Source organism: Aphelocoma coerulescens, chromosome 2 (assembly GCF_041296385.1).
Source record: "Aphelocoma coerulescens isolate FSJ_1873_10779 chromosome 2, UR_Acoe_1.0, whole genome shotgun sequence".
Lineage (NCBI taxonomy): Eukaryota > Metazoa > Chordata > Aves > Passeriformes > Corvidae > Aphelocoma > Aphelocoma coerulescens.
The window spans coordinates 32,320,004-32,336,532 of NC_091015.1; the positions used below are offsets into that span (position 1 = coordinate 32,320,004).

Consider the following 16,529-nt stretch of genomic DNA (forward strand, 5'->3'; position numbering starts at 1 on the left):
TTTCTACTCAGATATGAGCATTTAGTCCTTGAAAGTGTTATAATAAATACAAAGATTTACTGTTTGAGTTCACATTAGGTACAAGGAAAAGAAAAAAATTCTTTGTTTGTTATCTTTGTTAAAAAGACTTCCAGGCCATCTTTGGGCTGTTCCAGGTTGGACTAGGTATATGCCAAGGCTCATCAACTTGAGATGGAGTCATACATCACCTGTGGAAGAGACAGAAGCCACCTTTTCCACTGCTACTAAGGATTTGTATAGATGGAAAGGTAGTTTGAGTTTATTTGTGATGACCCATTAGAAAAAGGCATGGTCTGGGAAGATATATAAATAGATAAAAGGTTAGAAGGAGCAATTTTTATTGGTTCCTCAAGTCCAGATAAGTTCGGGAAACTTGTGCATTCACTTAAAATTTCTGTTCTGGTTGATAAAATGTGCATCTCCAAATGTGCATTTGAGCTTTAATGTGTATTTTGTTCACAATTTCTAAACTTGTTTTACTATGGTTAAGAGAAGAAAAGTGTCTGCTTTTAATAGGCCAAGTTTTGCTCACAGTTCCAGAAATATAAATCCATTGCAGCCATTTGATTACTTCAGATCTTGTCTCTGTGAAAGTATGGTAGGATGTCTGAATACATGGCAAGGGATGTGATTGCTCCTAGGGAGACCAGCTTGTTGTCAAGTACCTGCTTATTTAAATGTTTTAATTGCTTTGAGTGTTATCATGAACACATTTGCCCACACATACAAACCTGTCACCCGGCACTGTGCCAGCTGCCTGTGCTGAGACCCATTTTTAGTTAGCAACTTATCACTGAGGAATCCAGAGTTCACTGCAGCCAAAAGCTGAATGATTTTCACGTTCATATTACTGGGGGACTGCCTCACCTTTCTCTGCATAGAAAGGATACAAAAGTATATCCCTAGGGAAAAATTCAGAAATGCTCTGCATCCCCTTATACAAAGATCAAACTTGCTCTGCTGTCTTTACTTTATGACCCTTTCTGAAGGTTATATGAAAATCTGTTTCCTTGACAGTTTTTCGTTTCATACTCACATTCAATTTTTTCCTGCTCATCCTGCCACATCTTTATTGTCTTTTAGTCACAAGTATATTTATTTGTCATCTTATTTTATTAACCCAACAAACACTTTTATCTTTTTCCCAATTTTCTTATGTCCCTTTTTTAATTTCATCTTTGTCTCTCATGAGTAATTAATATTAATTAATTAATTAATTCCCTCCAACATAGTTTCTAGCACTAAAATCTAGGTAAAAACTGGGGGAAGATGCTAAAATTTTGGTCCATGACCATTTATTTTATGAAATTAAATCAGCACTTTGGCTGAAACTGAGAATGACTAAAAAGTTTCTCCTCTGCTGGAGTGACCTCTTCATGTCCTAATGAGTGGAACTGTTCTGGATTGGGTATTTTTCTCTGTTTATCTCTATTTATTTGTAGTGAGACAGTTGAATACCTTTCTTGTCTAGGGTTTCTAAGAAGCTTTGCTGTGAAGTTTGAATAATTTTTACCCAAACTCTCAGCTACTGAGGCTCTTTAGCTTTCATCAGAGCAAAGAATAAATGCAATCCTGATGTTGCAATTTGATATACCTTATTTGCTAAGATTCTAGAGCCACTAGAGAGCTTTGAGCCACTGCAGCAGGTTATTTTACTTCTAGCTGTTAGAACTCTGGAGGGAGAAACAGTAGCTATTCTGGTAGTAGATTTTCAGTGTCTCCAGATAAAAAAAGCCGATGTACTGTTTTCCCTTGAAGAAGAAATTACTGTTGCTGCTCAAGAAACACTATCTCAGTGTGGAAGGAATGGTTTTTGCCCTGTTGTGAACTTCCCACTTTTAAGGAGTATGACTAAGATGACTGTTGCAGCTGCAACAACATCTGGAGTCCTCAAATTACCTTGACACTAGTTAGCTGGATTTAGGTCTGAGTGTAGCACAGAAATGCCATTGTTTGTCTTGATTTTTCTATTGTTCAATGAAATTACAATTTATTTTAGGTTTGCCAGCTTCCCTTCATACTGCTGTCATGCTATGGTAACAGCAGAGATAGTGGTAATTTGCTTATATATGGATCCTGCAGAATCAGGAGTGATTCTGCTCCTCACACTGAGAAAATCCAGAAAGCAGTGCTCCTTGACTGCTCAGCCACCTGAAGGCATTTTTCACCCAGGCTTTATGGTCATTGTTTTAACTTTCTCTAAGAAAAGGTAGAAAACCACTGAGTAAAGAACTCCATAAGGCTTCTGAAGCACTAGTTCTCAAGCAGTAATTGGTGGGTCACCACTTGGCTGCAGAATCTCACAGAAAGACTCTTTCAGATAACTGTATGTTGGAAGACTGGAAAGACAGGGATGAGATATTCAATATTCTAAGGAAACATTTTATTCTCATATATATTTCTGGGGGGGGGGGGGGGGCGTGGTGTGGGGAGGGGTGGTGTGGTAGAATTTCTGTGGAAACCAAGACACCAGAAAATAAAAATGCCTTCTACATATTTCCACCTGTTGTGCATGAGAGCAAAGTGGCTTCAATCCTGCCTTCACCTGAGGCCCATGCAGCTCCCTGCCACCTTTTCTTGTGCTCCCAGCAGGTTAAGGCTCCTGCAAACTCTGCTGTGTAATAACATGACTGACAAGGTTCTGACATAACTTCTCTATTCATGGAGAAGGCTGGATAGAGTCACCTATGTCATTCAAATGGTAGCTACGGTTGCTTTTACAATTCTGCCATTTCAAGGCATCTGTGTGTCCTTTTAATAGTATGAAGAGGTATAAAAGGGCTGCGGTCTGGGTTGAAATCATATCCTTAATTCTTACATGTTTTTGTAATAGAACAGCATAATAGAAAGCTGCTCAATGTATTTTAGTTGGAAATTGCAATTAAACAGAAGACTTTAAGGAGTTGGACCCCAAAGCTAGTTTCAATACCATTTCCTTTAGCAAGTTTTACACATTACCTTTTCAGTAAGTGGTGACAGGCAGTGCATTTCTGGGTGATTATAGCATATGTCAGGTGGGGTTAACGGGCACAGGGCCAGAGGGAAAGTGAATAACTATATGAGATGTACAGTAATCCCTTTAGAAATGCACTGCCCTATTCCCTTCTGATTTTATAAAATTATGTTTATTAAACAATGTGATCCAAATCCTGAGGGGCAATAGACTTCTGATACTAATACTGAGTTCACCAGGAAACTTGTTGCCAAATTGGTCAGGAAATAGAGTGTTTACTTCAAGTCTATCCACCTACAAGAACCTCTCCCTGATAGCCTTATTGTATGTATGTTGCTAGTCTTGGAATGATGAATGGTCCACATCTGGAGGCTAGGTCTTTAGATAATGGTATATGCTGATTAACACTGGCTAAGGAATGAGCTCTTAATTTAATCTGATATGTTGATGTGGCAGGGTCAGTAAATGACTGAAAATAATGTGCAAGCCTTAATTTGTATGCTCTGAGAAACTGTATAAGTTGGAAAGATCCTGTTGATTATCTTGGCAGAATATTGTAGACCATCTTCAGAAAATGGCAGTCAGGTCTTAGCTTCTGAGTGATGGGGTTTAAATCAGATCCTTTGTGTTAGTCTCCTGGGTCAATTCAACAGTAACTGACTTGGCTTTTCATCAGTTAGAAAAAGAAATAAGGCTAGATCTTCCCATCAGATTGTTTTCAGTTATAACTCAGTGCCCACATTTCAGCTATTCATGTATAACAGCAGAAACTTCGCCCCACATATTTAAAAAATGTGTCACGTTGATTTTATAGGCAGTAGCATTATAATAAACTTCTCCAAACTTAATCAAGCTTACTGATTTATTTGGATAGTCAATAGTAGTATCTGATTTTCATTCCAGTGTGGATTAAAAGCAAATTCCTCATACTTTGAATTAGTTTTATATCAGATGTCTTGTTTTTTAGCCAACCCCTTGCTGAGTCTAGACTCAGATTTGGAGATATAATCATCTGTAACTTGTAACATCAGATGCATATATTGTGTATCAGTTTAAATCAGGCAACTTGATCAGATTTGGAAGAAGTTATTATGATAACAGTAATACTACATGCTCTATCAGCTTGGCAGATTTCACAGTATGTGGGACAGATTTTCACAGATAATTATTGGCCTGATTAGTCTATCTCCATAGAATCCCTTTAGAGGGTTTTTAGTCTCCAGGAACAAAAAAAAAAAAAAAGAAAAAGCTCTCCAAACTCCCTGGAGAATCCCCTCACCTCACAGATGAAGCAACAGCCTTTTTCAAAGAGATCTGAATCTAAGATTCTGAAATACCACCTTGTTATATGAAGTCCTACAGCTCCTCTCTTCTGGCTTCTGCTTTCTGATGCAGAACAACTACTCATTCTTGAAAAAACAGTGAAGATCTCTGTTGGATGGATCATCTTGCATGCTGTCTGGCTTCACTTAGTAGAGGATTTTCTAAATAGGAAGCAAAATAAAAAAAGAGAGGAAGGATAGCAGGGCAATGAAGAAATTATTACTTGGGCCAGCTATAAGAAGGGGCAGAGATTAGGGAAATTTAAGGAAATGGAGAAGAAAGGAAGACACAGAGAAAAGAGCTAGTAAGAACAGGGCTGAAACTATCCAGCCAGTTTTGGGAATATCCAAAGGTTCCTGCTTTGACTTTGGCACTGAAATCTGTGGTTGAATATTTTCCCTCTGAATCCACATAACAGCACTGTAACAGTTCTAAAAACTTCATCATTATTTTGTACATTACCATGCCCTTTCCTGGAGGGTGCAGAATCCCTACTGCTTGATGCAAGTTACAAAAGAAATCCCTTCCTTTTATTATTAGCATGAATTAATTGGGAGAAGAGTTTGGGGGAGTGTTTTTCCTCCATGTATTTTCTCTGAGGAATATTTTGTCTGGTGGTTGGTGCTGCCTTGTGTGGTGAAAGTGTACAAGTTCCTCCCACCTGAAGGACTAAGCAAATGCTATGGACTGTATGACACACTTGGATACATCCACATCTCAAGTGAGTTGAAAATACCATCTTACTGAGCATTGCAAGGTCGCCTCTTCCTGTAGCGAGACAGGTTTGCATTATTTGGCTTTCAAAGAGGTATCCTATGTATCCTTGAATATATATTAATAGAGATTTAATAAGTTATGTTCAGTGTAGCAGCTAAAGAACAGCTAATTATGAAAAATATATTACTGTAGACCTAACAGGCATGCAATAAAAACATCTATTATATAAATTGTTAATCCATAAAAATGTGTTTCTGAGACTATTGGTATTTATTTAACATACAATTACTGTCTAATTTAATCTAAATTAAATGCCTGCTTGAGACATGTAATTTGAAGTGTTACTGTGCTTCCTTCTCCCATATTAAAAACAAGAAATCAGCAGCTAATGCCTAGAGGCCAAATGTACCATTTAAATTCAGGTACCTCAACGCTAACATTTGTAATTTCAGCCATTTGGAAAATGTTTTTCATAAGAATGTATTTGGCGTTAAAATCTCCTTTTCCCCCTCACTCAAGGCCACGTCCTGCCAACTGAGTCAAGTCTCTGACTTCATCCAAATGAAGTTTTGATTCAATAAAAGGTCCTGAATTAAGAGCTGAGAATAAAGTATGTTCTCTTATCACAGAACACAAGCTTTGCAAAATGTCCCAGCCCCTGCTAGTGCTGGAAGGGTAAATTATCATTTGACTCCTGTATGGACGTATTTATTTAGGACATGTAGCCTGGTGACTCAGGAAGTTATGTAAAAACTGACCCAGTTAATTTTAGATGCTATTGTTGGAAGAATATCAATGAAAATTAATCAAATAGTCACAAAGGAACCACAGGGAAGGAGCACAGAACACTGGTGGGTAGAATTTTGGCAGCAATCATCGCAACAGTTTTAATGAGAGGAAAACACATTCTCAAGTAAATCAGAGAGTAATGACATGATTAAATGGCAAATAATAGTTAAATACATGCTTGGAGGTCCAGGACAGAGACTGTGGAGGTTTTGTGTTTTGCATGTATTCCTCTCCAGGCTGCTCCGAGTATCCAGAGGAGCTCACCAGAACTCTGCTTGTAATGTAGGGTTGGGTTGTAGCTTTTAAGACACTGAAGCCAAAAGAGCTGTTGGGGCCCTGCTGCTGAGGCTGAGAAAGCTAATGCTTTCTCCATAACTGTAAAGCTTCTCCAGCCTTTTGGTTGTTGACGTGTCCTTGTTCCTTCACCCGCCACCTCCAATGAGCAAGGGCCAGCACCACGGCTTTGTTCAGCCTGCCATCACCCAAAAAATGACTGTGCAGGAGACATCTGCTCTCCTTATGCACAGTGGGGGAAAGGGAAGGAATCTCTCTTCTTCTGAGGCAGGTTTAGTCCCCACTAATGGGTGTTTGTACATTTTCTGGCAAACAAATTGGGTTGCATATATGACTTTATGCAAACAAGGAGTGCTGCAGTGCTGGCTGGGAGTGCACCCAATCCATATGGCTCCTTTCCCTGTCTTCTGAGGATAGGATGCAAAAAGAATAACATTTTCAAGTTGACTTCATTCTCAAATGCTTCTTTGGCAAAATGAGAGGCTGTCCATACAAGCTCTGACTTCTTAGCTTTACTTCAACTGCACGTAACACAACACACAGTTGTGTACCGAGCCTGTTGGAGGGGAGCTGACCAGGATAAGAGGTGTTTTACCTGCCTTCTGTTTGCCACTGTCCATTTCAGGTTATCAGAGTAAGGGTACCTCAAAAACAACAAAAGAAAACTGCAATAACTCTGGATTCTCTTTTTATAGGGTTTTTATATGGTTTTTGTTTTCCAGTGATTTTGGTCAAATGAGGCTTCAGAAGCCTCACCCATGCCATTTCTTGCTGCTTAGCAGAACTACAAAGGGTGGGGGGGGGGAGCTTATCTGTTACAAATAAAAAAACCTGGAGTCCTTACTGGGGCATCAGTCCACTAAAAGATGTGGCATTTCTTGCTTAGATGTTAATTCAAGTGATCAGCACCCTGTGTGTCCTTCAATAGCAGCCTGACAACTTGCTCATTAGGATAATACAATAATACAATAATAATTTTCTCTCTTTCTGCCTTCCCACACTAGAAAAATTTCTTACAAAGTCTGAGCATATTATCTCCTCCAATAATAGTATACTGGAGAAGGGAAAAAGGTGTAATTAAAAATTACACCTTATTTTTTTGTTTTGAAAGTTTATATTTTTACTTCAAAGGTTGTCAAATGACAGCTCATAAACAGCTTATGTCTCCAGTGCTTAACATGGTTTATAATGGTTACTGTCTTAATCTATTCTTCTCTGCTTGTATGTACAGTTGTGCACCCACAGATTTTTTGTGAAGAAAATATAAAACGCTTGATGAGTAGGAATTTCAGAATTACTTAGTAGTGGTTTTTTTCTTGTGAAAATCAAAGGTTAATCATAACTTTTAAAAGGATGATAGCAAATGAATATTGAGTGCTTTTGCAAGTTCTACCCAGCACATCCAAATGTTGGATCTGCTGATGAAGCAAGTACTTTTAATGTTTAAATTACAGAAATTATGAAAATAATAGTTGGCACAAAATCATTCTCACAATCTCCTGGCACACTGCATGGGCCTAATTTTAAAAAATGCTGCACTTCTCTGAAATGCAAAATCACTGAGCACATTTACAAGAAGATTTCAGCAGGTACAGAGTAGAAGGGCCAAGAACTGCTGCTGATTTCTAGATATTCATGTGAGTTGGAAGACTCAGGATTTAAAATGCTTGTCTGACTCCTTCTCACCTTAAGTTGGCCAGTGATTAATCTCCGTATATCAGGGGAGATGACAGATTCTTTTAATGGTGCTTGTTACTATTTTCTTCTTGTTTTCATTAATTATTTGGCATGAACTACAGCCCATCTTAAAACTATTACTTGACTGGGATTCCTTTCTTTCCATTTTCTTACTTCTGCACTCCAGGGGATTTCCTTGAGGAAGCTAACATCTTTCCTAGGATCCAAGTTTCTTTGTTAAGAATTTCCATAACTCATTCAGTCGCTGGCAATGTTGGTACTGTTGGCTAAAGTTATTTCTTCACTTTCTAGCAAGTCACCTTTACTTTCTCAGGGTAATTATACTGAAGAAAAGCCCCATCATGTTAATTTGGGTCAGAAACAGTTTATCTTGTTATCATGATCTCTGTTTGGAAGGATGCTTTCTGTATCACTCATTGCATCCTGATTCAGTCAGGGGTGATTATTATAGCACTGATACTAGGAAAATCATCAGGAAACCAAGCAGACAAACTAATATTGTAACAATGTCTGTGGGTTATATTATGTATGGTTGTCTAAAAGAAGAAAAGGCATAGCAAGAGTCTTTGCATGTATTGCCATACAAACTTCAGAAGATTACAGTGTGGAGGTAGCAATATTTTCAGTCATACAAAATTTTCCAAATGTGCAGGGGAAACATGGTAGAGCTTTCCCTTCACGGAACCTGTATAACACAAAGGAAGATGTTGTCTTAATAGTGCTGTTGGATTCCTCACAGACTCAAAGGGTGAATTATAAATGAGGGCAGACTGTGCCTGTTCATTCTTCTTCATTTCCTTTAAATGTTGTAGCTTTGACTCACTTTACACTGTTGGCACGCTCTTCTTATGAACCCAAAGATCTCATGTGTAACATGCAGACAGAAATAAATTCTGTAGGTAAAAGACAGAAGAAATTGGCTAAAGATCAAAGGTTATCCTCATTCCACTCCTTCCTTCACTTTTATTATCCTTTCTAAATTTGGTCTTTTGTAGAGAGGAGTGGGTGGAGGGAGGGGGGTGTTTATTTTATTTTTTTTTTTTCATGAGGAAAGGTTGAGTTTAAATGAGAGTTTAAGATTTTATTTTTTATTCAGCCCTTTATGTAATTTGAACCGTTTGCTAGAATCAAAACTGTGGTACTTTTAGGGTGCAGAAGACTGGGCAGTGGCTCAAGGAAAAAGTATTTCACTTCAGGTGTTTCTGTGATCATCTATATGTTAAGTGGCAAGTAGAGAAGTTTTGTTGTTTTGGGGTTTTTTTGTCTGTACAGCTAATCCAGATTTGATGTCATTAAAGTCTCTATTCTAAAACCAGTTGGAGATGTGCTTAACAAAGATGTCCATTTTACATCCTAAGATGAAAACAGAACTAAATGTGAGTTTGGAAAATTTCTCTGGAAAATATGCTTGTAATTTTCACAGTTTTAAGTTTTGGTGGTCTTCTTCACTCGGACTTAGTAAAAAGATGTTGATTTCCCTGTCTTTATGGAATTCCAGAGTTTAGCAGGTACTTTCTAATGCTTTATTTAAGGATATGAAATGCACTGGAATCAGTAGTGATGACCATCTATGGAGCAACAAGTACAGACCAAGTGGAAAAGTTAAGAGCAAGATGTGATGTTTATTTAATGTCAATAGTTTCAAATCTTTATTTATCATTTCTTACTTAAAAGAGATTTAAAAAAAACAATAGCTGTCCTAGGAAACTACCACAAAAATTGTTTCAAAAATTTTCACTCCTAATTGACACATTTCATGCAATTTTTCTTGTCATTAAAAATGTAATAAATTAATTTTACTTGAATCACAGATGAAAACTTTGTGGTAATGTCTGTGTAGTTATAGATCATCACAGAAAATGAAGCACCATCATTTTTGGCTATGGTGTGGAGTTTCTTAGAACATTGTTGGTCAGGAGTAAATGATACTGGTAGAGATAGCTACAAAGTTCTAGACAGTTTCAAGTTATACCAAAACCCTGAATTAAAGTTGTTAGTGCTGCTTCCAAAAACACTTCAAGATGCAGCTAAGAGGTAACATATGCTTCCATTATCTCTCAGTCCGTGATTTTATATTATTCTGAAACCTCAAAAACAAAGGAAGAAGCAATTTTTAAATAAAAAGCCCTTCATCATCCCATTTGAAAAGCACAGTTATTTTTTAATTATAGCACCGCAGTTTAACTACAAATATTATTTATCATATCAATGCCATAGGGTTATGTCAGATCTCTAAATAACGTGGGTATATGTCACATTGATATGCAAATAGGAAGAGAATCAGGGTGATAATGGTCAACAAAGATAAGAAGAGAGACATCCTCATGTTTCAACTAATCTCCAGCAATGAGGTATCAGCATGAGGGGCATTATCTCACATGTGCCTCATACAAAATTCCGATACTAACTCCAAAGCATCTGCAGTGGGCCATGGACAGAAACAGGATACTGGACTAAGTATATCCTATGCTCCCTGCACAGTATTCCAGAGCTTTCCACACTCTCATGCAGCAGATGTGAAACATGCCTGCAATATCTGTTCTGCTTTAATTATTTGCACTCCTGTGTTTGAATCCCAGGTTTTGGTCACTTAACCAGGCAATTGCTGAAGCTGGCGGATGGCCGCGTGGTGCTGGCACTGGAGGGAGGACATGACCTTACTGCCATCTGTGATGCCTCTGAAGCCTGTATAAATGCCCTTCTAGGAAATGAGGTAAAACATAAACCATGCTAGGTGGAGAGAATGATTGAAGTTTGCTGGAGCTGCTACCTTTGATATTCTTTTAGTAACAATGGTGTCAGCCCTTTTTTCATTTGGTAAAAAAACATGGAATTCGAATATGTCTTAGAAATGAACAGACCTCAAATGGGCTGGTTTGCATAAATACCTCTAAATTAGATGATTATACAAATCCTTTAGTATATGCCTAAATTATTCCCAGTTCTGAGTAATATTTAAAACCTCCAATTTGCTTTTAGTGATGTGCTGAATACCAGACTTGACATCTTTGGTAGTCATTGGTGTGCATATCATCTATTAGGAATGGACCTTTTAGCCATCTATCATGGAAAAAAAATGGCTTTTTCAAGGTAACTGGTAATCTCAGAAACTGGATGTTGCAAAGGCACATTTTTTGCAGTATTTTGACTCTTCACTTTTGAAACATTAATAAAAATGTGTACAAGACTTAAAAAAAAAACCAACCAACTTATAAATGAAGACTCAGGTTGATCTGAATACAGTTGAAATGGAGTTTCTAAGAGATATCAAACATTGTGTATGTTAACAACTTTTGAGAGGATACTATAAGATTAATAGGAGTATGTGCTATTTATGTACACAAATGCGAGATAAGGATTCATATTAGTGAAACTTTTTCTGCTGTCCACTAGAAAATATCTTTTATCTTAGAAATACAGTGAGAAGAAAAAAAATTGCTAAAGTTGCAGCCAAAATAATTTATGAAGGGACAAAAGCCTTTACCATAAATTTTGAATTTTGCAAGATCTTGTTATAAAGTGGAATATGCTACTTTGTTTCCCACTCAGGGGAAGTCTTAATAGCTATATAATCTCTCCAATCAAATGTATTAGTGCCAAATTGCAAGCTAGTCTGCCAGTTCCCTTCCACTTCAAGGCTTCATACCTATGTGAATAAGTTGAAGTAACGTGTCTTCTGATGGATGTTGGGTAGAAGAATTTTCTAAGTGTTTTTTTAAACCTTTGCTTTTCATCTTTATGACACATCAACAATGCTTATTATTTTTTACATTATACATACAATGAATAAAGTCTTCTCTTTTTCAAAAATATTCTCAGAAATGTAAAGCAGACACCAGAAACAAAAGAGAAAGGTTTCAACGGGTTTTATCTACTGTCACGTTTGACAAACTCCATAAGGAAAGTTTTCCAGTGTGGTGGTATATGCTACTAAAAGAGCTGCTCAGCTCAATGTTAGTTCTTTTATTTAGGTACTGAAATATGGAGTACATAACCCAGCTTGAGGCATTTGACAATCTTAGTGAATGCAGCATTGCCTTCCTGATCAGCTGACATTCCAGGGCACTCTCATTGATATTTCTGTTGACATCTTCCCTGTGATAGTAACTTACGGCATCAGTGGCTTTTCATTGCATTTCTAAACCCATTCCCTGAAATTTGCACCCTCGTGGGATTAATGTGAATTGTACTGTGCTAATGATGTGATGTATCCTCCTCTGTGTGGGTGCCTGGGTCCCTCTATCCAGTTATGACCATTTGGTGGTGCTACCCATTTATGGAAGCTGCCTTATTTTGTTTACCACTATATCACACCCAACTACTATTTCTACTATCAGTGACATCATCCAAGAAAAAAATATGGATTGTGAGAAAAATGAATAAGTGTACTGGAATAAAGATTTTCTTCCATTTTATTTTAGAGTAATTGGAGACTAGAAAATTAGATAAATTGTGAGTCTATCTGTTTGCAAAATATAGCAAAGTAAATTTCAGGAGAGACAAAAATTCACTAACTCAGAATGATTACAAAAAACCCATGCAGTCATTTTTAATTCACTTGTAAAAGAACATGGTCCTTAATAACTTGAAACATCTCAGACAATAAGCATTATTCTCATGTCGTTTTGCTCACAACATTGTCTTCTGGGACATGCACCAAATGGTTTGGTGCTGCAGAATTTCAAAGACAAAGTATGCTATGGCTGCAAAGAAAAGTACTGCAGAGAGGATGTTGCTACCAAGAGTACCACAAGAAACCGACATTGGCTTAAAAGAATAAGTAAAGTAGTGCCAAGGAGCAGGCACTACTGAGAAAGTCTGATACCTAGTTAGCAGTCAGAAAAAGATTTATGGTGATATGCACCACGTGGCCCACAGCATATACACTGCTTGATTTCAGCATACTATGCATGAACTTGCACAGCAAACTCCAAGTGTGTTCTGCCAAGGACAGGAAAAAAAAATTCTTTAAAAAACAAATTACTGTAATTTGAGGATGCATTCTTCCCTGAATGCAATTCTTTACAGGTGATTAATAGGATAATTATAACTTATTATCTGCCTTTCACTTCTACAAATAATGGTATATGGTGCACCCCTAGTTTAAAAACACTGGCAAGATTAACTTCAGTTCTAAACACTACATGTAATTGAACTCAAATTAGAAAGGTTGGGAAAGGCCTTTGTGAGGTACCCTGCAGTTTGTCAGATGTATTTATTCATGTGCTGAGGATTAGAATTCATAAACATTTTGCAGAGCTTTTTGAAAACTTTTTCTTTTCTTTTGTTGTTTTTGGCCAGGACTTCTCAATACAGAAATTCACTGCTTCATGTGTTCTATTACCAACAGAATAACACTTTCCAAAAAATTATAAAACTAGCCACACTTTCAACTTTCATGGAGTGCTGGTCTGATATGTTACCTAAGGGGTAACATCAAGTTTACGAATGCAAAATGCCTTCTTTTCTTAATTTCTCTCAGAGAATCAAGAAGGAAAACAGGTTGACATCCAACATAGATGTTTTAATTTATACATGGCTTATAGCTTAGTGATTTTTTTAGTAAGATAACTTCTCACTCTTTTAAAAAAGTGAGTGAAGACACTAGGAAAAGAATACCGTATCAAATCAATCTTCTTTAAATAATTTGGGCATGGAAGGACTGGTATTACTAACACAGCATGTAGAGGAGATCCACACCCTTTCTGACAGCAACTGGAAAGAAGGCAAGACATCCTATAGTACCTGAAATGGCTGTTTGGTTTGGTTGTGTGAATACCTTCTTAGATAATAAGCAAACTAAAAAGGAAATTATAGGATTATGGATACATTTTATAAAGATCAATTTTTAATTAGAAGGTTTACATATAAAATTACTTTAAAAATATTTTGATATCTTAGGTTTTCCTCTCCATGCTTCTGTTTACAAGCAGAAAGTTTCCATGTCACTTTGAGAAAAATCCATTTGACCATTTGCAGACCTAATTAGAAGCACTGTAGGTTATCTCCTTGGAAGGAAATCTTCCTAAGGGGTGAGAAGAGATTAAGCAGCTGGGTTCCCTTGAAATCCAAAATGTAAACATGGAAAACCTTCTGGAAGGTGAAAAGGAAAGATGACCATCAGCTGCCTTAAGATATCCCTGAATTTTCTCAATGTGATTTGAGAACTTGTCCATTCAGAACATCTGTAAAAACAAAGGAAAAGATGCATTCAGATAATTCCAAAAGAATCATTGCTTTTAAGCCTTTCTGAGATTACGATATGCATTCTGAAAATTAAATTTTTTCACTTATTGTGATACCTTTTAAATGATTCTACAGTTTTTCACACTTTGATGATATAGATTTAAATACTCATTCTTAAAGTGTATATAGATACACATATTACTTCAATTAAGAAAAACATTGAATATTAAGATTCGTATTTTATTCCAAGAAGTCTGTGAAAATTGGGTTGAATATTGAGATTTTCCCCCAAAATCTTCATCATGGAGTATGGAAATTCCACATGATTTTTCCAGTCCTAGTTATGGTGCTATAAAGAGCTCTGCTATGACTTTCAGGTCCAGGTGGTGGTAAGTAATGCTGCTCTAGACATGCAAGGGTAGGTTCTGCTTTTTTTCCTCCACATTATTTTTGAAGACGCACTACTTGGATTCAAAAACTCCTTGGCCATGGGCTTTCCTTGAGTCCAATATGCTAAATCCTAGATCTTATTTCCAACATAACTGCATTCAGATAGGGGTTCTTCTGCAGCCAGAAAGAGTAAGGAAGGATTCTTTCAAGGACACAATTTTCAGAGTCAAAACCTAAGGATTTAGCTCTTCCTTCATCCCATCCCTTTTAAAGCAGACAGGTGTGATAGCTCCATGGGACACAGAAGTCAGTCTAACATCATGGTCCGTCCCTCTGATCTGTCTGCAGATTTGGGCAGCGTCTCTTAGCTCCCTGTGGCACAGCAGTTTTCTGTGGTCTGTAACAAGTGATAATTACTCACAGATGGTGTCATGCTCTTCCTTGCACAGAGGATGCAGAGAAGTGCAGTCCTCAGTGCCTCTGCCCAGCAGGACCCTGCAACAAGGCTCAGAGAGGATGCACGTCTGCTCTCATTGACTGTGGCGGCCAAGGCTGAATTTGGACCCAAGTGTAAAAACATTTTTAAGTGACTAAATTTAACATCTTCTAGTAAATATTCTTCTGGCTTGAATTTCAGTCTGAAGCAGAATTTGACAAAACATTGTGATTGGTTGGCTCCCAAGAATGCTTGAAAACTTACACCAATTTTCTTGCAGAGTGTGAAGTATGTGCTTCTTTCTTGCAATCTGTTGAGCTGGCATTTAGGAGGGGATGGTAATTTAAGTGGAAAGCTTGTACTCTGCAGCTTTCCTGCTGATGATGAAAAGTTGGCATTTTCTTCTTTGTGGAATTCAGTGTGAATCTGGGGCTGCTTGCCAGCGAAACAGTGAGCTCTGCCAAGAGGGCCTGGACTGTGTTAAAAGGGGTTATTTACCAGAACAGGTAAGCATTTCTCTCTCCAAAATAGAGATATTCGTGGAAGTGAATATGGCCTGAGATCAATTTTAAATTGTATGGTAAACTTGCTCACAATCTCACATCCTCATTGTTAATCTAATACTAGAAAATAATTAACACCGAGTTTAAAACATGGGTCAGCTGCTGCTTCAATAAACCCAGAGTCTAGAAACAGAGATCTGGATGAGATAGGAGACTAGAGCCGTGTGTGTGCCAGAGGTCAGCATGGCGACATCAAAGTTGCCATGGTGGGCAGTGCTAGTCAGGAAGTGGTTTGGCCAAGGAAAGAGAATATTCTGATTCCAGAGTTACATAATTCCAAGGTATTGCTTGGTTTTCAGGGACTGGCAGTTGCTCATCACCCTTTGTGTCTTTGAACTTAGTCCCTGATGAAATCTGATTTATTTACTGCATTGTAACCGTTGATCACAAAAATACCTGCTTGAAGTGTTTATATGTAAACAGAGAGTGCAGAAACTCTGAGAAGATTGCTAACATAAGAAGACATAATGTAAGAGGACCTGTGAGATCTTTGAACTTAGTCTTCTGCAATCATAGGCAACACTAAGAACAACAAAGCTCGGTCTTCATGCTAATAGGTTTTTACACAGTGTAACAAAGGGGGGTTGTGATTCTTCCCCCTGCAGCCCTGGCATCCCTGAGGAGCCTGCCTCCTCCCTTTCCTATGCTTCTGGCAGGCAAAACTCCTTACCTTACACTTGCCTCACTTGTTAGTAATCTCTAACTGCACTCTGCAACACTCTTCACTGAAGCTAATCTTGGTACTTAAAAACATGACAGTGTTAAAGACAACGCGGATATTGCTTGAATTTTCAGCTCAATACAGACTACTGTAGTTTCAGATTCTCTCCACATTCCCAAGGATCAATTCAGATCCCTTTCTGGGCACATGAAATTTCCATCATTAATTCCTTCTTCAAACATTTGTTGATATGCCTCTGGCAGATTTTGGCATACCAAGTGATTTTTTGCCCATTTACATTGTTTTTCCTACTTTGAAAATGATTAGTGGACACAGTTTCTACTTTCATCTTCTACTTTGGACACAAAAGCCCAATTCAGCCATGTAAAAGCTTTGAAAATGTGACTCTTTGTGTCTGGTCCAAACTGTCTCTCCAGTGGTTTGGTTATTTCTTCAGACTTGAGCTGTTCTTCTCTGAAAGATTTCTTTCCTGATGGT

At 37.6% G+C, this 16,529-nt stretch overlaps 1 protein-coding gene across 1 annotated transcript in view; it reads left to right on the forward strand.

Annotated features, from left to right (window-relative positions):
• LOC138106408 (histone deacetylase 9) overlaps positions 1 to 16,529 on the forward strand; it is a 274,226-nt gene that overhangs the window by 238,403 nt on the left and 19,294 nt on the right. Inside the window, exon 22 of the mRNA XM_069006966.1 lies at positions 10,375 to 10,508. Coding sequence (XP_068863067.1) covers positions 10,375 to 10,508 — 134 coding nt within the window. The remainder of the gene's footprint in view (positions 1 to 10,374; positions 10,509 to 16,529) is intronic.